Raw genomic sequence first — 26,589 nt, 5'->3', positions numbered from 1 at the left:
GATGTTCAAGCACGGGCCGGAACCAGGGCTCTGGGACCCTCCCGCCTCATGAGGTCCCTGAGCTCGGGCTCCTGCCCAACCCCGAAGGTCTACACAGAAATTTTACAGCCTTGTGAGCCCAAGTCAGCTGACCCAGGCCACTCGCGGGTGTTTAATTGCTGCGTACACGGACCCTCTGAGATCAGAATCTGGCCCTGGCCCGTGTACAGCTGTGAAGGCACTGTCCTTCATCTTCCAGACAGATGGGAAGACACCTTTGGTTCTATGCACACTCACACAGAGAGACAACACACAATCTCTCCCTCTCCTTCTCTGCACACCTCTGCAGACACTGTCTTGCAAACCCAAACCACGGGCCTGATTCTCCTTTACACCGGCATCGCCTTTGCACCACTCTGGCAATGCAAAGCCCTTAGAGTGGGCATACGTTACAGTGACACGCTTTCCGGCCCTTTGATACTGCCAGGGCCATGCAAAAGGGCTTTGGTGTAAATGTAAATTAGCCCAATCCCGCAAATACGCCTGTGCACAATCTCATTCACCGTCTCCCACAGACGGACTGTCTCACACACACGCTGTCTCTCACTCCCTCGGGTACACACACAGGGTCTGATTAGCTTCTCACTTACTCCGGTGGAAATCAAGAACTTCGCTTGAAGCCAATGGAGTTACAGTGGGGGGGGGGGGGGGGGGGAGGGTACTGGAGATCAGAATCTCACTCAGGTCTCACCAACACCCAAACTGCCTCACACAACACATGTTCTGTCTCTTACACACACACACACACACACACACACTGCCTCACTCAACACGTGTTCTGTCACACACACACACACACACACACACACACACAGACTGCCTCGCTCAACAGGTGTTCTGTGTCTCTTACACACACAGACACACACACTGCCTCACACAACACGTTCTGTCTCTTACACAAACACACAGACTGCCTCACAACACATGTTCTGTCTCTCTCTCGTGCTCTCTCTCACACACATACTGCCTCACACAACACATTCTCTCTTACACACACACAGACTGCCTCACACAACACATGTTCTGTCTCTTACACACACACACACACACACACACACCTTTGCCTTGGTGTTTGCTAGCAGGTTCGTTCCACTGTCAGGATGACTCGAAGTGGAACTGATCAGACAGAGAGTTCAGAGCCACTTACCCACCGGGCTGGTCTGTGTCCATCTCATTTTGTTCCTTGTTGTGCCCAAAAGCTGCAGCATCTTCAACACCCAGCCCCTCTCAGTTTACGAAGAAGGGGACTCCGGGCGCCTAGAAACAAGATCGACCCCTCCCTTCCCAAAATCCTGCACAGCCCCCTGCCCCCCTCCAGCCGACACCCGGGGAGAGGGAGCTCTGAGCCTCAGCCGCCTTGTGTGCGTGGGCGAACCCCAGGCAGCTCGGGGGGAATCTTATATCAAGACCGTTCTCCGAATAGGCTGGCCTTGGTGACAGCTTGAGTGGCAGCCTTGGGAAGGGGATGGAGCTGTCTTCATCAGCGAGAGGGAGGGAGGCAGGGGTGGGGGCTTGTCATCCACGCGAGTGATGTCATCTTGAGCACTGATGCAGCCCCTTCCTCCCCAAAAAGAGACACTTTCCCCACTCCACCTCCCTGGTGGCTGGGACACTTCTGGAGTAGGGGTGGGATAGGGGGTTGGATTAGAGGGGCCTGATCCTGCGAGCCGGCGTGGGAAGCGGGGCGTTCGCTTTGCCAGGGAAGGAGCAAACATCCCTCCTCCAGGGAACTCTTCGCGCATCAGGTCAGATCCTCAGCCGGCGCCAGTGGGTGTAACGGTGTGGGGCAGCGCCAGGACTGTGCCCCTTTACTCCAGCTGAGGAGCTGGTCTGCTGCCTTCTCCTTGCTCCTGCACCCCCACCTGCCTAGTCTGCACAGTGTTGTTCTGGATTGGCCCGGGCTCGAGAGGGTTTCAGGAGCAGCGCCCCTGGGTCGGGATTCGGGAGACCTGCCCACCAGCTCACGTCGCTGTCCCAATGCTTCCGAGGGGCGAGGCGCCTGTATGTGCAAAGGATTCTGGGTGGGGGGAATGTTTGTGCCTATGGCTTAAAGACCCCGAGGCAGTGGATTAAACCCGTCTCCCCAACCCCCACCCTCGCAGCAGATGCCGTCGCGATCAAGGGATCCCGAGGGTCAGGGCTGCGGTTCGGGAAGCAGAACAATCCCGTCTCTCGGCAACACGGGCGAGAGAGTCCTAGCTGGATTCTCAGGCGTGCTAAGGCCCCTTTGTACCCGCTTGGGCTGCATAAAGGGGTCTGAAAGTGCCTACTTCCGGACCCCTTTACGCAGCCAGCGCAGGCTGGAAACCTAGTTGACACAAGCCACTGCATTGGCCTAGTTAAAGCAGTACAACCCCTTCCCCCCAGTGTGGACCCAGCATATCGGTATAAAGGTGCTTATATCTGTCTGGGAAGCTATAATGGTATACGGCATGAATATAGCTGTGAATAAGTATAATGGTATAAGGCACCTGATATAATGGTGTTCACAGCAGGGGTTCTCAAACGGGGGGTTGGGTCCCCTCAGGGGGTCACAAGGTTATTAAATGGGGGGGTCACGAGCTGTCAGCCTCCACCCTAAACCCCACTTTGCCTCCAGCATTTATAATGGTGTAAAATATATAAAAAAGTGTTTTTAATGTATAAGGGGGGTCGCACTCGGAGGCTTGCTATGTGAAAGGGATCGCCAGTACAAAAGTTTGAGAACCACTGCACTAGAGGTTGTACTGGTATAACTGTATCAGTAGAAAAATCACACCCCTAACTGACATAGCTATAGTGAGATCAAATCTGTGTGCCGACCAGGGCTGAGTGTAAGTGAGAATCAGGCCCGCTGAGTTTTGCTGGCCCCAGGGTAGGAGAAGGAGCAGATTTGCTCTGGATCACCAATGGTGAACTGGAGTCTTGGGTTCTGTTCCCAGTTCTGGGAGGGGAGTGTGACATAGTGGTGAAGGTGTGTGGGAGCCAGGACTCCGGGCTTCTATATTCAGGTCTGGGGGAGAAGCGTGATTAGGATGACCAGACAGCAAGTATGAAAAATCGGGACAGAGTATGGGGGGTAATAGGCACCTATATAAGAAACAGCCCCAAATATCGGGACTGTCCCTATAAAATCAGGACATCTGGTCACCCTAAATGTGATCTAGTGGTTGCAGCAGAAGCCTAGGTGGTCAGGATTCTTCGAGTCATTTCTCAGCTCTGTGAGAGAAATGGGGGTCTAGTGGTTGCACTGGGGTCGGAGTGTCAGGACGCCTGGGTTCTAAGGCCTGGAATGGGAGGGTGCTCTGGTGTAGGACTTGGAACCAGGGTTCCTGGGCTCCCCCCTGGAAAGAGTAGGGTCTGGTGATTACAGGGAGAATACCAATGCCCTGCTCTGTGAGCGCGAGTGCTCAGAGCTCCTGGCGGGGAAGGGCAGATGTTCAGAGTCGCGCCGTTTCTCAGGCTGAAAAAAATAAATCTCCTGAACCAACATAAAAGCAGCCTGACAAGTGAGATAAACCCAGCCTTGTGGGCTAAAAATATTGCCCCTTTATCAAGTCCTGCAGTCAGGAATCCCAGATAGCTGATGGCAGAGGGACACTTTCACGGCAAAGGGCCTTGACAGATCATGTGCCTGATGGAGGCAACGTCCCACCGCTCCGCTCAGGCTGCGCCTGCGTTAGAGGAAACATGCGTGGAGCGTAACAGCGTCCGTGCTGTTACTCGGGTCTGGGGGAGATCCCACGGGCACCGATTCTCATTTACACCGAGGCCCTTTTGCATTACTCTGGCCCTGGGAGTCACACCCACGTTCAGGCCCCCTTACCACTGCCAGCGCAAAGGCACCTCAGTGCTAATGAGGCTCGGGGCCCAGAAGTACTTAGGTGCCTAACTCCCATTGGAAGTCAGACACCGAAATGCCATTGAGGTTCTAACATGTCTGTCAATGCACCTCACTGGGGAGTGTGCATTACAGTCCCAGTTTGTGCTGGATGAGTCTGTTACAGCCCCATCTTGGGCCTTTCGCTCTGCAGGTCCCTGGTTCAATCCCTGGTGTGTTGGCCAAGATGGCAGCCGAAACGTGGGGTATGACAAGTTGCACCACTCGCACTGACTGGCATCATACCAGCACAGCACATGAACCCCTGGGGTTTGCATCTGTGTCACTCATCACCTCAGCGATGTTCCCTAATATAGACAGGGCCTTAGGGGCACCCCTGGGCTGAAACTGAAAACAGGCTGCTAGCAAAGCAACTTTGCCCCGGCTTTTCATTTACCCGAAGGCCCTTTGCCCCACTCTGGCAGCATAAAGGGGCCTGAAAGTGGGTGAAAATTGGGGTTCTTACTGGGTTGTTATTGTAGGGTTGTTAGCGAGCCCTGGGGTGCACGCATGAGTTTTGTTCAGTGTACGGTTGCTTGTCAGCGTCAGACGACGACGTGAGTTTGTTATGGTAGGGCTGCTCAGGGTGGCTGAATTGAGCAGGCTAATTTGTTATTGTGGAGTCGCTCATAAAGACGGAGGTGGGTGCGCTGGTTTGTTTATTGTAGGGTTGCTGATAATGAGCGAAGGGACTGTGACCATTATTTTTCATTATGAAAAACAACTTCAAAACATTTGGTTTAAAGAGCGTTGCCTTACTCCTCTCTACACACACACACACACACACACACACACACACACACACACACACACAAATAAGATTTACAAGGACTTTGTAAACAGGTGGGAAAAGCCGACAGGTCAGATTTTAGCCTGTTCTAAGGAAAATGTCCCTTTAAACACCTCGGCTTCTGCTTAACTATATGATTTTGCCGTTCCCCAGGGATAAGTTGCTAACCCTGTCATGCCTCCGAATCCTGAGTCACTTGCATGATGGAAAGAAAAGAAGCAATTTGATGGCAGTCACTGTATCTCAGCCCGGAGATTCTTCTGTGCTCCAGAGAGTTGTCTCTTAGCAATAGGGCCTGAGTGCATTGGTTCTGCTTCATTCAGTCCCCAGTGGCAAACGACTGAGCTTGTATTTCTTAAAAGGTGAAATGGGGGGAGAGCTTTGGAAAAGAAATTTGTTTAGAAGTAATTATGCCGCTGGTTTTACCTAAGGATTAGCAGGGTTTGCTATTGTTACTGGAAGGTTCCCCACCCCATTCCAAAGTGTTTCCCATTTCACAGGTGAGGAAACTGAGGCACGGAGCAGCGGTGTGATTTGTCCAAGGTCATGCAGCAAGCCAGTGTCAAAGGTGGGAATAAACTGAATGAGTCGTGACTTCCAGTCCCTTGCTCTAGCCACTAGGCTGTATTCCCCTTCCTGAACTAGGAATAGAACCCAAGAATCCTGGCTGTGGTGGGAGGGAGTGTCAGCTACTGGATGGAGCCTGGGGGTCAGGACGCCTGGGTTCTCTTCCTAGCTCTGCCCGTGACTTGCTGGGGGCTGGCTGTGAAGTTCAATTAGCTGCTGAGCCTGAACCCCCAGTTTTAGAAGGGATGGGAATCCAAACCCATCTGTGAACTTGACGGGTGACTCTGACCCCTTTGGGGTGCTTGAGGTCCCCTTGGCAGCACAGAGCTCTGAGCTGTGCCCACAAAATCCCCTTCTCCAAGCCTCCACAAACCCTGCTTTGGGCTGACAGCTACTGTCTCTCCAAAGGGGTTTAATTAGCGGCCAGGATATTAGCAGCTCATTAGTGGTTTTCACGAGTGTTCATGGCAGCTGTCGCCATGACACCCAAACAAGGGTGGAAGAGTCAGTGGACAGCTTAAATAAATGAAGTCTAAAAAAAACAACCTGCTCCCCCTTTTGCTCTGCCCATGGCTCATTAGCCCGAGAGCTCATTTCCTGCTAGTAATGAGGAAGAAATGGCTTCATGGAGTGCCTTGAGGGCCCGGTGAAATAGAGGTGAGAGCATCTCATTAACATAGCATGGCAGTAAGGGATAGGGGGGTGTGTGTGTGTGTGTGTGTGTGTGTGTGTGTCCCCTTCTCTTGGCAACCACCATTGCATTCCTCTGTGTCAGACTCCGACACTGCTAGTCAGGTGACTCCTGCTCGTGGGTGGCAGATTGCCAGATTGGGTTGGGTTCCTGGCTGTGTTGCCATGGGACACTGGGAGGGTGGGGGAATATGTAGAACCTTGTGGGTACTTCACCTGCTTCTGGAGCATCCAGCATTGGCTGGGGTTGGGTTCAGGACACGAGATGAAATGGACCAGCCTAGATGGTCTGTTCTGGGCTAGACTGGATGGACCGATCTAGATGACATATTCTAGATAGTATTTTCTGGACTAGTTCACCTGAATGAGATGAATTGTTCTAGATGCCTATTCTAGACTGCCCCAGACTTGAAGGGTGATTCTAAGTGGCCTTGTTCTAGGCCAGGCCTGCACAACATGTGGCCCGGGGGCCGCATGCGGCCCACGTTGGCTGACTGTGCGGCCCGCGGGGGGTGAGTAGGCAAGCCGCGGGTGAGGGAGGGGGGCTGAGGAGGCAAGCGAGCCGGCAGTGGCGAGGGGGCAGGTGAGCCAGCGGCGGGGGAGGGGAGCTGAGGAGGCGAGTGGTGAGTTGGTGGTTGACCTGTTCTACTGATCTGGTCTGGCTCCCATCCCCTCTCCAAGGGTTGCAGCTGTCTGGAGGTGCCTGCCTTCCACGTCTTCCTCATTCACACCTCATTCATTCAACAGGGCAATTGATTACAAAGTGGGGGGAAGATCTTATTCTACTTCTAGCAAAAAGACAGTTTTCTTTTACCTTAATTATACTACCTTAGGGGCCCGCTATAACACATTATCAAGGTTCAATACCACTGTTTCGGTGGGGCGATGCTGGGGGGGGTTGTTTTGGGGGGGCTGGGAGGCGCTGGGGCGGGTTTCGGCAGCGCTGGAGGTGTTGTTTCCACGAGGCGGGCGGCGCTGGGTGTGTGTGTTGTGTTTCAGGGGGCTGGGCGGCGCTGGGGGGGGTGTTCGGCGGGGCCGGGGTATTTCGGCCCTCAGCTGTTTTCTTTGGAGTAATATGGCCCTCGCCGCTTTACGAGTTGTGCAGGCCTGTTCTAGGCAGCTCCAAACTAGAAGGAGAACGCTACTAGGCTAGGTGGACTGTTCTAGATGGCCTTTTCTGACTGGATTAGCGGTGTTGTTCTGGATGACCTATTCCAGATTGTTCTGGACTAGAGAGAAAGCTCTAGATGGTCTGTGCTGGCATAGCAGTTTCTGTATTTCTTGTTACCCTGCCAGTACCTCAGCCATGATGCTGAATTGCCTTTAGAGGATTCTCTGACACATAACACAGCCAGTGAGCAATCTGGAGTCGTCTTTCAGCTTTGCCTTTCATTGCAGGGCAGAGGGGTCAAAGTGCTGGAGTTGGCGCCAGGACTGTTGGGTTCTATTCCTGGTTCCAATGTGGATTCACAGGGTGACCTTGAGCAAATCGCTGCACCTTGCTGTGTCTCAGTTTCCCAAGCTGTAAAATGGGGCTAAGGATACTGACCTCCTTGGTAAAGCACTTGGAGAGCTACATAAGAAAAGAGCTGCGCATTACAATTACGAAGTGCTTTGAGATCCTGAGAGGGAAGACGCTAGAAAAGTGCAGGGTGTGATAATTAATCATGCCAAGGACGCTTGTTAGGGCCTCAGGAGAATCCAGGGGATTTAGCAGACCCTACCAATGCTGTTACTGAAGAATATCAGACTGGCTTTAGTTTAATTCCATTTTTTAGTACAGTCTTTTTGCAATAGGGAGCCAAAATAGCTGAATCATTGCATTGTTATGAGTTGCTATTTGTATTGTGGCGGTGCTTCGGAGCTCCAGTCATGCACCAGGACCCCGTGGTGCTAGGTATAAACACAGAACAAGACAGTCCCTGTCCGAAAGAGCTTCCCATTTAAGTACGCGACAAGAGACAACAGCTGGATAGAGACAGCTCAATGGGGGAGCACAAGGAAACAGTGAGACGGTATTGGTCAGCAAGAGACGCTGGGGTCTCAGCCCAGCAGCAGCCTAACCGGCCTCAAGTTTTTTCTAGGCAATGCTCTTAGTGTGGCATTGTCGTGTGCTCATAGCTCGTAATGAGGGGGATGGAGGGGCAGGTAATTCTCCCAGGGCTGGTGGAGTCTTATTGTTCTGTTATATCACCTTATTTCGAGTGTTGGATGGGGAAGGGATGACGGGACTGGGACAATAGTCTCCCATGTTCCTTTAAGTTGCTCAGACATGGGCACTCCCCCCTGGAAGTACTCCTTGCAGCAGATGGGCTCCATGCCATCCCGGCCCCTCGGTGCCTGGGTGGACCAGGCTGGGGTGAAGGCCAAATCATTGTTCACTCTCCTTTAATGCGATGCCCCTAGGTGCTCCGGGGCCCACGATGAGTTAGCACCTTTCATAAAGAGCTCTGATCCGATTAGTGCTTTGCGGGTGGAGCGCGACCTAATTCTTTAATCCAGATGAAAATTAGAATGAGACGCTGTAGACCATTAAAGTCTCAGGGAGATGCAGAAATTCTCATGATGTCAATGGGCCAGCTCCCCCACTGGTGTAAACGGGCATAGCTCCATGGGTGTCAAATGGGCCAGAGCCCCAAATGGTGTACATCAGCATCACTCTATTGAAATTAAGGGGGCTATGACAATTTAAACCAACTGAGGATCTCTCCCAACATGACTGACGTGATTTTTACCATCAATCTGTACGCGCCTGTTGACACTATGGAGCTACAACAGGAAGGGTGGTTAGCTTGGGAGGGTGGGGTGGACACCTGTTCCACCTACCTTTGATTAAGGTAGCATTTGGAATCGAGGGCCAAATCCACAGCTAACAGGGGGAGGGATAGCTCAGTGGTTTGAGCATTAGCCTGCTAAACCCAGGGTTGTGAGTTCAATCCTTGAGGGGGCCACTTAGGGATCTGGGGCAAAATCAGTACTTGGTCCTCCTAGAGAAGGCAGGGGGTTGGACTCAATGTCCTCTCAGGGTCTCTTCCAGTTCTATGAGATAGGTATATCTCCATCTATTATTATTTTTTATTTGGTGTAAATCAGCAGCACTTCAGTGGAGTGACATTGATTTACACCAGGGGGCGGGGGAATCTGGTCCATTAATTCCAATGCAACTAGGCTGATTTACCCTGGGTGGGGGGGGCAGAATCTGGCCATCTTTTTTTAGGTACAGTCGCATGAAGAAACAAACATCCTCGGGCTGACAGGGGCCAAGTGCCATGTGACGGTTGCCATGGTAACAGAAAGCTTTCTGACAGGGTCTGTCTCTGGGTGATGCAATCCAGCGTTGGGGGTTTTGTTCTGTAATAGCAATGCTTTTAGGGCATACAATGGTTGCAAGGGGGGAGGCATTTCTCTGTCAGCCCCCTCGGCAGCGATCCGAGCTCCTTGTTGTGGTGTTGTCGTCGTTGTCGTGGTATTGCGTGTCCCTTTAAAATTGTGCCTCCTTCCAACCTTTCAAAGGCAAAGAGATAACAGGCGAGGTGACAGAATAACTCAGATGGGAAGGTCACTTGATTCTAGACAGGCTGAGTGGGGATGGGGTGGGAGGGGGGGTAGGTGAGGGGAGAGGAGACGATGGAGGGGGATAAGCTGCAGCTTCATATTATCCGTATTGCAGCATTGCTCATGGACCACAACCACAGAACAACGCCAGGCCCTGCCTCAGCTTCCAGTCTAAGTAAGTAGCAACATGCAAGCAGATTTGGCTCACTGCCCAGGCATCTCGGCCTCCTCGTTCAACTCAGCCAAATGCCACTTGCTCCTCGTGGGACATTTTTTTAAAAACCTTTCTTCCAACATTGCCTATGAAACAGCCCCCTCCCCTCTCCCCGGCTCCTTTGCCACTGGCAAAAAGGAAAACAAACCAAAGCCAAACCGGGCTTTGGGGGAGGATGGTGTTATGCTGATTTGTTTTGTATTTTGGTTTTACGCTGCAAAAAACAAACCAATCCAAGTGAAACAACAATAAAGGGTTGTTGTTTTTTCCGGGGACGTGGGGGGAGGACACGAGTTTTCCCCTCAATGTTTTATGGGAAATTTTCCACAGTGACTAGTTGCACTGGGACCAGATCAGCTGGGGCAAGGGGATCCATGATGCAGTGGCAGCAAGGGAGGTGGGGGTGGGACATGCTTTGCAGGGCAAGATTCCCTGGAGGATTCAAACTCTATGGTTTAGACACTAGGGGCAATTTCTCCTCTATGGTTCATCGCAAACCTAGAGCGGCGGGGGGGGGGGGGAGGTTTTACTTCCGGGAAGATGGCGGCCTCCATGCAGAGCTGGGCATGTGGCTGCGGGGAAGGGAGACCGGTGTAACAGTGAGTGGCTGCGTATGGGGAGCCGAGGGGGCTGGAGATATCGGGGGCCCCTGGAGAGCAGAAGGTGGGAGGCTGGAGAGGGATCCGGGGGGCTGGAGAGCTGAAGGGGGCTGGATGGAGAGCTGAAGGTGGGGGTCTGGAGAGGGCTGGATGGGGAGCTGGGGGGCTGGAGAGGGCTGGATGGGGAGCTGGGGGGCTGGAGAAGGCTGGATGGGGAGCTGGGGGGCTGGAGAGCTGAAGGAGGGGGGCTGGAGAGGGCTGGATGGAGAGCTGGGGGGCTGGAGAGGGCTGGATGGGGAGCTGGGGGGCTGGAGAGCTGAAGGTGGGGGTCTGGAGAGGGCTGGATGGGGAGCTGGGGGGCTGGAGAGCTGAAGGTGGGGGGCTGGAGAGGGCTGGATGGGGAGCTGGGGGGCTGGAGAGCTGAAGGTGGGGGGCTGGATGGGGAGCTGAAGAGCTGGGGGTGGGGGTTGGATGGGAATCCGGGGGGGCTGGGGAACTGGCATGCTTGGGGACGGAGAGCTAGTGGGGGGGCATATAGGGGGTCGGAGGGAGGGGGATGCCAAGGGTTGGGTGCTGTACTTGGCTTCCCTTGTCTTGCTTTCCCTGGATTCGATCTCCCATTTGGAATAGGACAGATCAGTTTTGCCAACTGTTCACATGGGATGGGGGGCACTGGGTGGGGCAGGTACTGCCCTTCTGGTTTCTTGCAAAGAACCCATTACAAAGGAGGTCAGTATCATTGTCCCCATTTTACAGATGGGGAAACTGAGGCACAGGGAGGTGAAATGACTTGCCCAAGGTCACACAGTAGGTCAGTGGTGGAACTGGGAGTAGAGCCCAGGTTTCCTGAGTCCCGGTCCACTACGCCACACTGCGTCTATGTTTATAGGCTATTGGCAATGGGTGCTGCTCAATGCAAATGATCATTTCAGCATGTGTAATTATGTGCCACCTTCCTACGATAGAGTGATGCACAGGGAGGCCTGGAAGCTGCAGGGTTCAAGTAGCATCAAGCTTTAGAATAGCAACCTGAGTCCATCATGAATGGCTCTCCCAAGAACAAGACCGGGGGGATGACGTTTGCAGAGCAGCAGTTACAGAGGCACGGCTGGAAACAAGGTACGGACTTGATGCATCCAAAAATCAGGTGCACAAAATAATGATTGATCTGGAGGAGGTGGATCGGGAGCTCCTTTGCTCCCTGTCTCCCAACACAAGGACCAGGGGATAGTCAATACAATTGAAACATGGCACATTCAAAACTGATACATGCAAATAATTTGTTCGTACAATGTGCCATTGGACTGCAGAACTCCTTACCACAAGATGTCATCGAGGCCCAGATTCAACAAGGGATTGAGTGTGTAGGTAGACAATAAGAATGGCCAAAATTATAATAAGTCAATGATAGAATTTTTTGAAGGGATATTAAACCTCATGCTTCAGGGTTTAAGACAATCTCTGATTTATGAGGGTCAGGAGAAAACCTTGCCCCGGAACAGGTTATCCCAATAGTGAAGGGTTTCTCGCACTCTCTTCTGAAGCAGCTGGTGCTGGCCACTGTTGGGCACAGATCAGTGGGTTAGAAGGATCTCAGTACTGATCCAATCTGGTGATTCTTGTGCTCACAATATTGTGTCTCTTGGCTGCACTGGGTTTTCCATTTCCGTGCACGGGGCTTGTTGGAGCTTTGTCCCCTTCTAGTGCCTGAACCATGTAAGAGGTTTATGGTTCTGTTGCTGGTTAGTCTTTCAGCTTAAGAAGCTGGGGCTTGTGTTTTTGGATCAAGAGGTTGTGGGTTCGATCCCCACCTATGACCCCTCCAGGAGCCAGTAACGTGAGGGAAGTCCTGCATTTATCTTGCTGTGCTCTCTCTAGGCAAAGGGCTGGGGAAACGAGAGAACGGCATCTCTGAAGCCATCAAAGTGAAAGTGAAATGCGACACAGCTGGGGTAAGGAAGACCTGGTCTATATAAGCAAAACTTATCAGTACATCTAGGCTGTATAATGCGGTGCCCCCTTGGCCTTATACATAGGTGGAGTGCTCTGGGGGCTGGATGACTCTGGGGACTGCGAATAGGCTGTTTAGATCCTGCTTGTTTGCCATCTGGCTGCTCCTTGGGCCTGCATGGAATGAGGTTGATGGGTCTCAGCCCAATTCCTAGTGGGGCAGGCTTGTTGAAATTGTAGGTTTGTCTTATTTTTCTCCCCTTCAAGACTTCTTTTGGTGTGTGTGTGGGAGATTGAGGTGATGAGGGCCCCCTCTGGGCCCCCTTTATTCCTATCTTTCAAAGGCTCTCGTGGCCGAACCTGATGCCGTTCCATCAGCGCTGCTTCTGGGTTGGCAAAAGAGAATCAGCTGCTCCTTCTCTCTGCTGCCTTCCCTCCCAGAGCTGATTCTGCCGCCTCGGCTGCTCCCCCCAGCCCCTGCTAGGCCAACAGATGAGGTTGGCTTTAAACTGGCTTCCCCCTGGCCTGAGCTGTGCCACCCCATTGCCAGCCCAGGGCCCTCCCTTGCACACGCATACGCCTCAAGCTCCTTGAATGTCCCACACTTGCAAAAGCTCTGTGCTTTGTAAATAAAGGAGGACGTAGAGCCTGACTGGGTTGGGAAGGATCCCGACAGCTGTGTTGGATCAGCAGATCCTGAAGGGGAGCAAGGCAGGGTTTTTTAAACCCTTTCTTTTCCAACCCAGGTGGGTCACGACCCAGCAGAGCAGTTCACTTTCCATTGGTGGGATCACCTCTTCAACAAGTCGGCTGCAAACATCTCGGTGGAGGCTGGGCAGGTAAAGGGGGAGATTAGGGGTTGGGGGGGATCAGGGAGGCCTGGACGTCTTGATCTAAGTGCTAAGAGCTAGATGGGATTGACAAAGAGCGGCCGACGCCAGGCTACAGACGTGGTTGTATAGGAGACGCCCTCCCAGAACAAAGCCGGACCCTGCTCACTTATCCAAAAGCGCTTTGGGTGTTTTCCCTGGCCAAAGCTATAATGAATAGAGCTCCCGCAACTCGCCGCTCAGTGTGTGTCTCCCTCTGTGGCCAGTCCTCTGATGCTAGGTGTCTGTTACAGCCCCCTGCTACAGAGCCTGGCTCCTTAGCTCAATCTGTAATGATTCGTGATTTTCGCTCGGGAGATCCCTGGTTCAGTACTGGTGGTGACTGTTACATATGTTCTTAAGGACCGTGCGTCACGGGCCTGATCTGACGAGACGCTGGGCTTTACAAAGGGGGATCACTATAGTCACCCCCTTTTTAAGGATGGGGAAACTGAGGCACAGAGAGGTGCTGTGATTTGTCCAGGGTCACAGTGCCAGAGCTGGGAGTGTAGAATCCAGGAGTCCTGAGGCCTCACCTGTACCTTAACCACAAGACCATCCTTGGACCAGTGATCAGGAAAAACATTACAGTTGATTCTTTCTTTCTTTTCTGCTCACTGGTCCAAGGGTCTCATGTGGAAAGGTACTGGGCTGGGTGGCAGGACACCGGCTTTCTCTTTTTGCTGCAGTGCTGTGCTGGCTCGGGCATGGTGTTCTCCCTCTGGGAAACTGAGGCACGCAATCTCTAAAACAGAGCCGATGATACCGAGCCACCTTGGCAAAGTGATTTGAGATTGAACGCTCTCCTTTGCCGTGATGCTAACAGAAAAACTCCAGAACTGTTAGGCAGCCGATGTCTATGTTACTGAGCAGTATTGTCTCATCGTCTCCCTTCCCTCCCCCCCATCTGAGAGTATCCACCGGTCATCTCCTGTCTCGTACTTAGATTGGAAGCTCTTTGGGACGGAGACTGTTTCTTTGTTCTGTGTTTGTACAGCGCCTAGCACCATGGGGCCCTGGGCCAGGGCTCCTAGGCAGTACTGCAATACAGATACGAATACAAACACCTGTCAGGAATGGTCTGGTTATTACATAGTCCTGCCGTGAGTGCAAGGGACGGGACTAGATGACCTCTTGAGGTCCCATCCAGTCCTGCACTTCTACGGTTCTATGATTAACCGTATGTAAGTGTGAAATATGGAGCACGTAATTAAACTAGCTAGCGGCCTGTCGTGAGTTCTGGCTGTTCACACGATGCCTGTTTAAATCTCCTAGGATGGCGTCCAAATGAAAAAGCTCTCTGAGCAGGACGGGGAAATCAGCAACAAGAAGCCCCGCAAAGCACCCAGTGCCAGGAGCATGCTGTATGGCCGCTTTGTGAAGGTAATAGGGCGCGCGGGTCGGTGTTCGGGATTCCCCGTCGCTGCAGATAGGCTCCTGTGCTGTCGGCTCTAACGTCTTGCATTTCTGTAGTGCCTTCTATCCTGAAAGATCCCACAACTACACACATGCTTCAGCCATCTTGGGAGTGAAACGAGCCAACTGTCTGGCAGCGCATAGTGACGCTGTGCAGGGATTGCCCACCCAGTGTTGAAATGCAGTCCCCTCTGGGGTGGAGCGTGGTAGCTGGACAGCGTATAAGGATACAGCATAGGGTTCGCTCACTGAGCTCTGAAATGCTGCTGCCTCTGGGGTAAAACAGGGCAGAAGTCTGACAGCACATAGCAACAGTGCACGGGGATCATGTTCCCTGTGCTGAAATGCAGCTGACTCTGGGGTCAGGCACACAGCTGTTTTGACACCTGCCCTGCAACACTGTACAGTTTAGGGACAGTAAGAAGAATGGTGTATCCAGCTGAAGCTGCGTGGAGGGGAATGTGGCCTAGATACTGGGGCTAATGACACACATTATATGGAGATATATCTGTCTCATAGAACTGGAAGGGACCTTGAAAGGTCATCGAGTCCAGTCCCCTGCCTTCACAGCAGGACTATGTACTGTCCCTGACAGATTTTTGCCCCAGATCCCTAAATGGCCCCCTCAAGGATTGAGCTCACAACCCTGGGTTTAGCAGGCCAATGCTCAAACCACTGAGCTATACCTCCCCCGCCGCTGCCGCCATATAGAGCGCTACCTCCTCACACCCCTGTGCTCATCCCTCAAGAGGGGGTAGTGGAGCATTTCGTAGATTCCCAGGCCAGACAGGACCACTGTGATTGTCTAGTCTGACCGCCTGGATAACCCAGGCCAGAGAACTGCCCCAAAGTCATTGCTAGGGCTGATCTGCTGGAAAAAACATCCCATCTTGATTTAAAAACTGCCAGTGATGGAGAATCTACCACGCCCCTTGGTAAATCGTCCCAGTGGGTAATGACTCTCTCTGTTCAAAAGGTACACCTTATTTCCAGTCTGAGCTTGTCTAGCTTCAGCTTCCAGCCGTTGGCTCATCTTAAACCTTCCTCTGCTAGATGGAAGAGCCCATGATTCAGTATTTGTTCCCCATGTAGATACGTATAGACTGTGATCAAGTCACCCCTTGCCCTTCTCTCTGTTAAACTAAATACGTAGACTCAAGCAGCTCAATCACTATATGGGACATTTTCTAATCCTTTAGTCATTCTCGCAGCTCTTCTCTGTACCCTCTCCAGTTTCTCACCGCCCTTCTTGAATTGTGCATAGATGTGGGGATGGGGAAACTGAGGCCCAGAAAGAGACCATCACTTGTGTCCAAGGCTACCCAGAGAGGCAGAGCTGGGAATAGAACCCACAAGTCCTGACTTTCAATCTAATCTGCAACGCTACCTCTCTGGACTAACACAGACCCTGCTCCCCCACCCTCCCACTAGCTTCCCCTACACCTGCAGCACGGACCGTGGGGTGGTGGGGGTGTCTCCAGCACGGTGATTTCTGACTGCACCTGTCTCCGTCCCAGGCGGCCACGCTGACGGCAGGAGGGGAGGAGCCAACGAAGCAGGTTTCCACCTCGGAGAGCAGCGAGGACGAGGAGGAGAAATTGGACCTGTCCAGTATTAGGAAGTAAGTGCCCAGCCAGGTGTGGGGGCAGGGAGCAGCTGTTCTGAGCCACTGGGCTGGGCCATGGGCTAAAGGCACCAGCCACGGGACACATCTCTGCTCAGAGGGCCAGATCCTGTGAGAACAGCCTGTACCCCAAGGAGGTTGGGGGAGGGGCAGTCCTACTCTGTGATCGGATTCTGCAGTAGTCCCTGTGACTGCTGTGTCGTCCCACGGCTAGTTGATCTCCATTGTGTTAGAGCTGTCGTTCCCCCCACTGTCTGTCCCCAGCAGTGCAGGAGGAGTCCTTGTGCCACATGCAAGGGGGGCGGGGGGGCAAGATCCCTGCTGGGTCTTCCTCCCCACCCCGACTTGCCGGAGAGCTCAGGGTTTGCTCGGGGACTGAACCATTTCTCCAGGGGAGTGGTGGACTTGGCTTCTCGGTGGCACCCTAGGAGCGAAATAGCCAGTTCTCCCCTCCTCGCTGGGACTCGCAAGCACCGTGAGGGGTAGGTGAGGAGCTGTCCCTTTCTGTCTAGTGCCCCATGTGGTAGGGGCGGGGTAGGACATAGAATGTGGGCCCGCTGAATAGAACAGCACTGGGGAGCACACCCTGTTTACCCCCACCCCAGCTCTGGTGGCCTTCCCCACCCGCCAGCCAGCCTCTGACTAATTCATTCAGTCCTGGGGACAACTGGAAAACCGGAAACGCCTGGTTTCCACTGGGGGAATCTCTCCCCAGCTGTTGCCTTATGCATATCGCAGGTGGCGGTGTCATCCCTTGGCTATACAGTTCGGCCTACAGAAGCACTGCAGCGCGCGACCCCTTTAGCAGTTAGCACCCCAGTGATCCCTGCTGCAAACTCTCTTGTCTCTCTCCCCCAGGCTGACGGATGAGGAGCTGGTCCGAGCCTGCGGCGGCCGCACTGCGCACAAGTAAGTGGGCGGAAAGACATGGCTAGTGCCGGCTCGGAACGCCACCTCCTCCCCCTTCCTCAGTTGCACCAGGATCCCTTCCAGCCCCGGTGCCTTCCATTTATCCAGCATGGGGGAGGGGGAGAGAGTTCCACTGAATGACCTGCCTTTCCTGCAGCTCAGGTGGACTTTTAAGGCTCCTGGACTGTAGCGTCCCAGGCTGGGGGCTATTCAGAGCAGGCTGAGCTGGGGGGCTGGTTCTGTTTGATTCCACATCTCAGGAACCCGTCCCCGCCTCTGAGTGCGGTGGGAGCGTGGGGCTGGAGCTCAGACCCTATGCTCTGCCCCCTGGCGGCACATTGCCCCGGCTCCCTGCTAACAAGGAGGCCCTGCCAGCAGGACCTGTTCTAACCCCTCCGACACTTGGCCCTCCTGCTTTGCTAGCCCGACCCAGGAGTCAGAGGGGGGGATAGCTGGAGTCCAGTTCAGGCCCAAGGAAGGGGGGTTTGGCTCACGCACCCCCTAGTCCCCAGCATCCCAAGGCACCAGCCAGTATCCAGCTGAGAGTCTGTCGGATGCAACTGCAGTGGAAGCGGGGAGGATACATTGCAGGGCTGACTTACGAGAGGGCGGTCGCAGGTCTCCCTGGCCTAGGCACGATCTCTTCTCAGGCCGTTGTTAACCTGCCCTGTCCGGTGCGTTCTTCCCAGGGGAGCCCGTCACGGTCTGACCATGAGTGCCAAGCTGGCCCGGCTCGAGGAGCAAGAGCGAGCCTTCCTGGCTAAGTACAGCCAGAAGGAGGAGCAGAGAGGCGGCGCCCCAGAGCGTCAGCAGGAGGCAGTGGCGGGTGCCTCGGCCCTGGAAAACAGCAACCCGGCTGAGAGGCGGCAGAAAGCCAAGAAGAAAAAGCGGAAGAGATCCAAAGAGAGGGGGGGTTGTGCCGAGGAGGAGGAGAGGCGGGCCAGGAAGAGGAGGAAGAAGAAAGAGAAGGGGGAAGTGGTGGAGGGTTTGGAGAGCGAGTTGCCGGACTCAAGGGAGCAGCCTGAGGGGAGGACGGACCAGGACAGCCCCAGGGAAAGGGCCAAAAAGAAGAAAAAGAGGAAGGGGCAGTGAACGGGGGCTCATCCTGTTTGAGGGGGGTGCCACCCTCCGGCTTGCTATGAACCCGCCGCACATTCATCTCCTGCTGCGGGGCCTCTTCCCAGTCACTCAGCAACCGCTCTTTAGCCCACGTTTCCCACCCCCGCTTTGGCTGCAGGGGTTAACGGGCCCGCCCTCTTACCCAAGGGGGCCGCTCTGTGCACAAGTACGTGGGTGGAAAGACATGGCTAGTGTCCGACTGCTGGAAAAGAGCCACTGGGGAGTTTATAGCCGGGGTGGGGGTTTTTTCCTCCTCCAGGATCTAACCCTGATGCTGCTGGAGCCCAGCCGGAAGCAGATGCTCTTAGGGCTTGTCCACACAGCAGGTTACTGCGTGAGGCACTTTCAGTGCATTGCAGCAGCGTCCACACGGGATGTTACCGCACAGTAACGTGCTGTGTAGACAAACCCTTTGACCCCGGACAAGGCGGAGCAAAGAGGAGACTAAAAATACCCCTCACAGCACTGATCCCAACCACTGAGCACGGCTCTGCCCTGCAAGGGAATCTGCTGATCACGCCACTTGTGAATAACTCAATTCTCCAGCTTTTGCATCCCATTTCTGGCTGTTGCGTCCCATGAGGGGTTGAAACACCAGTAGTGGCAGTGGGAGTTTTGCCGCGGACTTCAGGGGGCCAGGGTTTCACCCGCTGTATGTTTGCAGCATGGGTCAGATGGGAAGGAAAGGCCAATTCAGGGAGATTTTTAGTGTCAATAAATCTTTTATTGCAGAGAAAAAACAGGGTGGATTTTATATACACATCAGCGGTGGCTACAGCTGTAAAGCCCATGGAACGCAGGCCCTTCCGGGTGTAGTATATTAAACAGAGTTCACGTCAGAGCTTCGTTTCTAGACCCACCTGTAACTCCCAACAAATACACCCCCCCCCTTTTAATGAACTTTAACCCTTTGGTGCTGATCCAAAGCCTCCCGTCGACTGCAAAGGGCATTGGGTCAGACCCAGCACACGTGTGCTGACCACAGCTGGCTTTGCACGCGCCAGGCAGAGCTATGCCGGGGATTTCCTAGCACCAAACGAGGCGCTGAGCGCCCCCCACCCGCGCGATCAGCGCAAGTCAAAGGCGCTTTGCAGAACCAGGCCCTACTTGTGCAGCACAGCTAGGCCTCACCTCTACTAACCAGCAATGCTCCCCCCCCCCAACACCTACACACTGGGCAGGGCTTGTCTCTGCTTCACAATCAAATCCCCCCCCTCATTCAGATTTTGGCTAAAGCCAATCCTGCCTGGCCCCGGCTAGGGTAACTGCAGGACGCAGTCAGTCTCGGGGTAGGGCGGCAGATTAAGCGAGTATTTTCGCTGCAGAGCCAGTGGCACAAACCTACCCCCCAGGAAGTGATAGCGGCCAGCAAAATGCTCCGCAGCTTTCTTGGGGGCAGTGAGAGAAATGAGCATGTCGGGCTGGAGGCCGTCGGGGCTGCCTTTCTCCACGTCCCAGCCTGGAAAAAAACAAGGGGGAGCCAGTTAGCCAAGTAAGTCCCACTCCAGGCAAACTCCCTCCCATGTCTGAAGAGCTTCCCTGATGTCAATCATAAGAGCGTTACTAGTTCCCCACGGAATACGCCAGGCTCAATTCTCCTCTCACCAATCTACGGTGGTGTAACAACTCCCAGAATGTCTCTTCCGTGCATTACGGGAGCACCTAGAAACCCCAGCTGAGATCAGGGCTAGGTGCTGCAGAAGAGTGGGGGGGGGGGAGAAAAAGTATTTACCCCTATTTTATAGCTGGGGAATTGAGGCACGGAGAGATCTGCCCACGGTCACATGGAGCTGGGACTTGAACCCACTTTTCCCGAGTCCCAGTTCAACACAAGAACCTCATGCTGACTAACAAGATGGCTGACGCAACATAAAGCCAGCTTGTGAATTCACTCACAGGGCACAAGCCGGCAACGGTCAAGAAGGAATTCTTCCTTTCCCTGCCCTACCAGCACTGCCCAAGTGTGTTACTGGGGTAGAGACAATTACCTTCCCCTGAAGCCTCCGGCACTGGCCACTGGGATTTGGCTGGCCCAGTGAGTTTAAATCGATAGTACAAATCTTCACAGCAGGAGCCTGGGATAACCCAGCAGGTCTGCTGCTGTCCCAACCAGTGACATCGCTGCAAAGCTCAGCATGTCACCAGGACCTTAGAGGCCCACTAGGAACATAACCCTGCTGATGCAGCCAATGTGATCAAGAGAGAAAAGTTAACGGATGCCAAAGAGTATGGGCAGCGCCGGGATGGGATGGAACGAACCAGAGGGGATATCGATGCTGGCGATGGGGACGGTGACTTGCTCCAAGGTCCTGAGGATGCTGCCGAAAGGTTCCCGCACGGCTCCCTTGAAGCTGAACCCGAAAATAGCATCCACCACCAAGCCATACAGCTCATCAATCAGCATGGCCTGCAGGCAAACGGGTCAAGAGATTAAAACAGCAGGATCCCACCCACCCACCCCGGCACATGCACACTACAGAACATATCTAGGCAAGGAATAGCCTCAAGTACCAGCATCTCCAGCTGGGCCAGATCCTGGTCTCAGACTGGCGTAAATCTGGAGTAACTGCATCGATTTACACTGGGGTGGCTGAGCTCAAGCCAGGTAAATCCGGCTACATACAAGCTACATACAAAGGGCCTTATTCTAACCTCACACGTGTGTAAAGCAGGAGCCGGTCCACTGGGGTACGGGAGTGGAGGATCAAGCCCCGTATCTTTGTAGAAAGAGAACACGGCTACCCCAGTCTAAACGCACTGACTTCAGTGGAGTGACTCCTGATTCACACCAGCGTAACAGAGCCCAGTCATTTACACACACGCTCCCTGCTCTGCAGATAATTGGGTGGCAGCCCCAGGTACATTTGTCAGAGATACAGGGGACGCCCAGACGCTGTGGCGATAAGCACCACAGAGATGCCCATGAACAAGTAATAAACCCACATTGCTCATTTCCACTTTAACTGGATTTACTGGTTCTGCAGTGGTGCCTGAGAGCCCCGTCATGGAGCAGCTCCCCAGCGTGTTAGGTGCTGTACAAACCCAGGACAAAAAGACGCTCCATCCTGTAGCCTTTCCCCTTTGACACCTCGCTTCCCCTTCTTCCTTGAGATCCCAAAGCACTTGGTGAATATTAATGATTTAACCTGGCTACAGGAAGTCAGACTAGGCCATTGCAATAGGCTTCAGAATCGAACCTAGACGAGGAAATTAACCCTTGGTCTGCGTCTGGCACGTGAGCCTCTCTCCCCTATTTTGTGCAGTGAGGCGTATACAACTGAAGCCGTGAAATGGACCAAGACAGCACGAAAGTAACAATGCTGGATATTCCACGCGCCCTACCTCCGATGGGAACTCCGAGAGAAAGGGAATGTCCATCTTCTGGCACTGAGTCGTCAACCCTTCAAACAGAGCTTTGCCGGGCCGCTTGGGGTAATGCACGCTCGGCTCGTAGCCCTGCAGGGACAGAACAATTCCAGGCGACGCTCCAGTGTGGTCACAGGGCTTATGAATGGGCTGATTCCCAGCACAGACCCAGAGCTAGTGTCACCTGCCTGGGGCTTGGATGTATCAGGTCAAACAAACACCACACACTTCAGCCTCCTCTCTGTCCCTATGGTTCCCCAAAGCACCTCCTCTCTCCTAGTTCCCTCTCCCGTCCAGAGCTACACCCTTGTGCCCAGGGCCGAGGTAAACAGCTGCGCCTGCCGCAGCGCGTTGGCAGAACTTCACCCAGGGCTGCTCACTGAAAAATCCGTATGCGAGGAAGGGAGGCTGGTCCGTCCTAAAGGAACGGGCCCCCTGTCACGGAGTCCCCGGGCGATGCTCTGGAACTGCTCCCCACAAAGCCAGTCAGGACTGTGGGGAGCCTCCTCTCCCTCAGAGCAGACTGTCTTAGGGCAAGAAGCTCACACGGCTTCACCTTCCTGGGTCTGACCTTGGAGCATTCAGCATATGCCCCTCCGTGCGCTTCCCACAGCGAGTCCGCCCAGGCGGGGTCCTGGGGAAGCCAGAGGGTCCTGCACCCCCACTTCGCAGTCAGACGTGACTCTCAGCCAGCCAGTAAAACAGAGGTTTATTAGATGACAGGAACACGGTCTAAAACAGAGCTTGTAGGTACAGCGAACGGGACCCCTCAGCCAGGCCCATTCTGGGGCACAGCGAGCCAGACACCCAAGTCTGCCCTCACTCCTAGTCCCCAGACAGCTCCAAACTGAAACCCCCTGCAGCCCCTCCTTTCTGGCCTTTGTCTCTTTCCCGGGCCAGGAGGTTACCTGATCTCTTTGTTCACCTTTAGCTATCCCCTTGCAAGGGGGGAAGGGCCCTGGCCATTTGTTGCTAGGAGACCGATTGTCGGCCATTTATGCACACTGGAGACTTAAAAAATGCATAGGGGAAACTGAGGCACCCACACAGTATTCAGAGGAAACATTAAGAACAGTCCCACTTCGTCACACCCCCTAAGGAACATCTCAGCTAAGATCTGAATGGAGCAGGGAGGTTCCCAGGCATCGTCTGGCCCACTCCTGCACGAGCGTATACGCGTGAAGGACGCTTGCTCGGCTGCTGCCTTTGCTGTATCTGCTCTGGGCAGAGAGGACTTAAGTCTCCAGACATATTGCCAGCACTACTCACAAACATCTTCAGGTGCCTGGCACAGACCAAGCCGTCCCCGCCGTTATTCCCCGGGCCACAGACGATCAGCACCGTGGGTGGGCTTTTGGTGAAGGAGCTGGGCGGATAGGCCTGGGGGGGAGAAAAGAACAGGCTTCGGTAAACAGCACAACAGGCCATTCGTAGAAACACAGTTAGGGGTGGCAGGGATCGGAGCCCTGTAACCGCCCACAGACAGATGTGCCGATAACGCCACCTCCAAGGTATCTGTGCTGCTTGCCAAAAGCCTGGATAACAATGCACGCTGTCATGCTGCCTAGCTGGCGGCCTCCACCCCAGAGGTGGCTGCATTACAGTGGCCTGCATGCGCACGTGTGAGAGAGAGAGATGATCCTGCTGTGTATAGTCTCGTGCTCTGGGATGGCAGATACAGCCTTATAAACCCGGGAAGCTGCGTTCCAGGGCACACTGATCTAAGAACCTCATTTACAACTCTGGGTCCGGCCCTGCACAGAGCTCCCTCCCCTCCCTGGAAGGTCATGGCTGGATCGGGACGGGTGGAGCTCCCCGAGAGCAGGGGGAATCCAGGTGTGCAGTGCTCACCTTGGCAATGGCCGTCGCACAGCTCAGCCCCGCCAGCTCCATGAGTTGGTCGACGCTGAACTTGTACTCCGTGAAGAGCTCTTGATCGATGGCTTGTGCTTCCTCCTGGCTGAGAGGAGACGCAAACGACATGAGCCACCGGGCGTGTGTGATTGAACGGCTCGTCTTCGCGGCCGTTAGCACAGGTGCTGCCTCTCAGCAGCTAACACGACCACCTGGCTCACACCGCCACTCGAGAGCAGCTAGTCCTCCAGGACCGTCCCGCAATTCCCCCCAGGCAGCCCGAAAGGACAGGCAAGATCTCCCACAAGGCACTGGGAAAGAATTCAGAGAGCAGCTCAGCTCCCTGCAGCACTAAGGAGCCCAGCAGACTTTGCACCACCCATGAGCGAGCAGCGCCCGCATGGCCAAGGGTTATTTTGCACTGTGGCTGCTCTCACTTCAGCGAGGCTGACTCGAGAGGAGTCGCAGATCACTCCAGCCCAGGGGTCAGCAACCTTTGAGAAGTGGTGTGCCCGTCTGCCGGCTCCTGCCAGCCGGGGTCCCGGCCGCTGGCCCCGCTCAGCCCGCTGCCGGCCTGGGGTTCCGTCCAGGCCGGCAGCGGGCTGAGCGGGGCCGGCGGCCGGGACCCCAGCTGGCAGCAGAGTGCCACTAAAAATCAGCTCGCGTGCTGCCTTTGGCACGCGTGCCGCCAATTGCCGACCCCTCTTCCAGCTAATTCTGCAGTGAAGCCAGGCCGTAAGTTACACGTTACACATGTAACAACTCCAACATCCCAATCACCGCAAGTATCATCCACCATCCTTGGCTCACTCGCAATCTCTCCTGTTTTACATCCTGCCTATCTTCCTCGGGATCTCCACCATCAAACGTCTTGACAGTGCTGGGGTGTGCCTAGCGCAGTGGTTCTCAAAGTTTGGTAGTGGTGACCCCTTTCACATAGCAAGCCTCTGAGTGCGACCCCCCTTATAAATTAAAAACACTTTTTTATATATTAACACCATTATAAATGCTGGAGGCAACGCGGGATTTGGGGTGGAGGCTGACAGCTCACGACCCCCCCCTGTAATAACCTCGCAACCCCCTGAGGGATCCTGACCCCCAGTTTGAGAACCCCTGGCCTAGCGTTTCCTGACTGGCTCTTGCTGAGATCAGAGGCCCGTAGGAATAACAGAGCTGGTTGGAAATCTTCCAACAGAACGTTTTTCTGTTGGGAAAAATGCTGATTCAGAGACACCGGAGTATTCTGTGGGAATGTACTGACGCTGATATTTTGCCTGGGAAGTGATCAAAGCATTTCCTTTGAACTTTACCCTTTCCACTTTTATATGAAAACGTACAAATTGAATCAAATGTTTGTGGGAACTCAAAATGTTTCAAGGAGGGCCACAGGAAATATTTTGGAATATTTCATTTTACAAAAAAAGGCCAAGATTTCTATTTGGGTTAAAAACGAAGTCTTGGCATTTCCCGTGGGATACGAATTCCATGCATTGACCAACTCTAATTAACAGCCCCCCGTGGGAACACACACGTCTGTTTCCTTCACGGGACGCCAGATTTGCCACGCCAGATCAGAGCACTGATTCACCGACGCTCGTGAAGTATTGCACCTCCAGCCTGACGGTGTCATAATCACTGATCCAGCCATTCCAGCCACTTGTCTCTGGCCCTGCCAGCCCTGACCGCTTGACTCTGGAAATCAGATCAACGGGCCCAGCATCCTGTCCCTGGCAACCGTCGGGCTTCAGAAGGCGGTGGAATGCCGGTGCTAAATGCCACACGTACTGAGGTGTGTGTCGAATCCCGTCCTAACCCCGCCGAGATGCAGGTGCTGCTCCGGTTACCCTTTTACATTCCCCTTTTACATTCCCTCTCATAACAGCAATAAGCTGCTCCAGGGAGCCACTGTCTCAAGGGGCATCGCCCCTCTCAGGTGATGAAGGCACCCAAAGGTCAGATGGGCTAGTCTAGGCCTTCTCTTTCCCCCAGTGCTGAAGCCAGGCCACTGATCTGCAGGGAGCTTTACTGGCTCAGGGCTGGGAGTTTGTTTTACCAAACTGTAAAAGCAAAGTCAAAGGCAATTTAAAAAGGCAGGGAGCGGGGGTTATTCGGGGCCCAGGGGTGAGGACGGAGAGAGAATCACACTGCACAGGTGCAAACGGGTGTTTTCATCCTCTGATTCTCCATATTTTAAATTAATGTTAAGACTTTTTCTCTCCACTTAGCAACCACCTATAGACACCCCTTCCCCCTCCTCTCAGTCCCTGACAAATGGGCTATTCCCCATCCCCGAAAGGTGCCCCAGGTCCCTGCAGAACCCCCCACTACCCTCCCTCCTTTCCCCATCCCCTGCAGTCCAACCACCTCCCTCAGCTCCTCTCCTGGTGCCCTGCAGCACCCCCTCCCCCTCCAGCCCCATTCCCCCCCTCCTCCCCTACAGCCCCCCATTTCCCCTCTCCTCTGCTGCAGCCCCCTCCCCCTATAGCCCCCCATTTCCCCTCTCCTCCCCTGCAGCCCCCATTTCCCCTCTCCTTCCCTGCAGCCCCCATTTCCCCCCTCTCCCCCTTCAGCCCTCTCCCCCTACAGCCCCCCATTTCCCCTCTCCTCCCCTGCAGCCCCCCTCCCTACAGCCCCCCCATTTCCCCCTCCTCCTTCAGCCCTCTCCCCCTACAGCCCCCCATTTCCCATCTCCTCCCCTGCAGCCCCCTCCCTACAGCCCCCCATTTCCCCCCTCTCCTCCTTCAGCCCTCTCCCCCTACAGCCCCATTTCCCCTCTGCTGCAGCCCCCTCCCCCTACAGCCCCCCTATTTCTCCCCCTCCCCCGGCTCCCCTACCCCTCCTCCACTGCAGCCCCCCCTTTCCCCTACACCCCCCATTTCCTATCTCCTCCCAGCAGCCCCCTCTCCCGATTTTCCCTCCCCAGTCCTTTCCCCAGCGCCCCCGCAGGCTCCCTCCCCTTGGCGGGGGCAGGGCCGGGGGGCTACCTGAGGTGCTTGACCCCGCTGCGCCCCGGGTTCTGCATGGCGCTGCTGCTGCGCCCCCGGCCTGCGCCCCAGGCCCCCGCAGGAGGCGCCCGCTGGACCGGGCAGCGCCCCCCGCCCGCCGCCACCAGCCGGGAGCCCGAGGAGACCAGCAGGCCGAGCCCCAGCAGCGCCCTGAGCCCGGACAT

At 54.5% G+C, this 26,589-nt stretch overlaps 2 protein-coding genes across 2 annotated transcripts; one reads left to right on the top strand and one right to left on the bottom strand.

Annotated features, from left to right (window-relative positions):
• Positions 1-10,235: 10,235 nt before the first annotated feature.
• On the top strand, positions 10,236-18,287 carry LOC135892340 (G patch domain-containing protein 4). The gene is made up of 8 exons (XM_065420065.1): positions 10,236-10,313; positions 11,279-11,432; positions 12,192-12,265; positions 13,010-13,102; positions 14,408-14,515; positions 16,066-16,169; positions 17,031-17,081; positions 17,771-18,287. The coding sequence occupies exons 2-8, from the start codon at positions 11,354-11,356 to the stop codon at positions 18,171-18,173; spliced, it is 912 nt and encodes a 303-aa protein (XP_065276137.1). The 5' UTR covers positions 10,236-10,313; positions 11,279-11,353; the 3' UTR covers positions 18,174-18,287.
• Positions 18,288-18,297: 10 nt separating this feature from the next.
• On the bottom strand, positions 18,298-26,589 carry NAXE (NAD(P)HX epimerase). Its single transcript, XM_065420066.1, has 6 exons — positions 26,405-26,589; positions 23,418-23,526; positions 22,836-22,946; positions 21,543-21,656; positions 20,460-20,607; positions 18,298-19,659 (listed from the first exon to the last, which is right to left on the bottom strand). The coding sequence occupies exons 1-6, from the start codon at positions 26,587-26,589 to the stop codon at positions 19,457-19,459; spliced, it is 870 nt and encodes a 289-aa protein (XP_065276138.1). The 3' UTR covers positions 18,298-19,456.

The sequence above is a fragment of the Emys orbicularis genome, chromosome 20 (genome assembly GCF_028017835.1).
Source record: "Emys orbicularis isolate rEmyOrb1 chromosome 20, rEmyOrb1.hap1, whole genome shotgun sequence".
Lineage (NCBI taxonomy): Eukaryota > Metazoa > Chordata > Testudines > Emydidae > Emys > Emys orbicularis.
The sequence above is the reverse complement of the archived record's forward strand: the minus strand, read 5'-3'. Positions and strand labels throughout refer to the sequence as shown.

Coding starts and splice junctions, on each gene's coding strand:
- LOC135892340 (XM_065420065.1), top strand. CDS start 11,354: ATGAATGGCTCTCCCAAGAACAAGACCGGGGGGATGACGTTTGCAGAG. Junction 11,433..12,191: donor GAGGCACGGCTGGAAACAAG/GTACGGACTTGA, acceptor TGCTCTCTCTAG/GCAAAGGGCTGGGGAAACGA. Junction 16,170..17,030: donor GACCTGTCCAGTATTAGGAA/GTAAGTGCCCAG, acceptor TCTCTCCCCCAG/GCTGACGGATGAGGAGCTGG.
- NAXE (XM_065420066.1), bottom strand. CDS start 26,589: ATGTCCGGGCTCAGGGCGCTGCTGGGGCTCGGCCTGCTGGTCTCCTCG. Junction 21,657..22,835: donor CCAGGCACCTGAAGATGTTT/GTGAGTAGTGCT, acceptor CTGTCCCTGCAG/GGCTACGAGCCGAGCGTGCA. Junction 19,660..20,459: donor CAGCATCGATATCCCCTCTG/GTTCGTTCCATC, acceptor GTTTTTTTCCAG/GCTGGGACGTGGAGAAAGGC.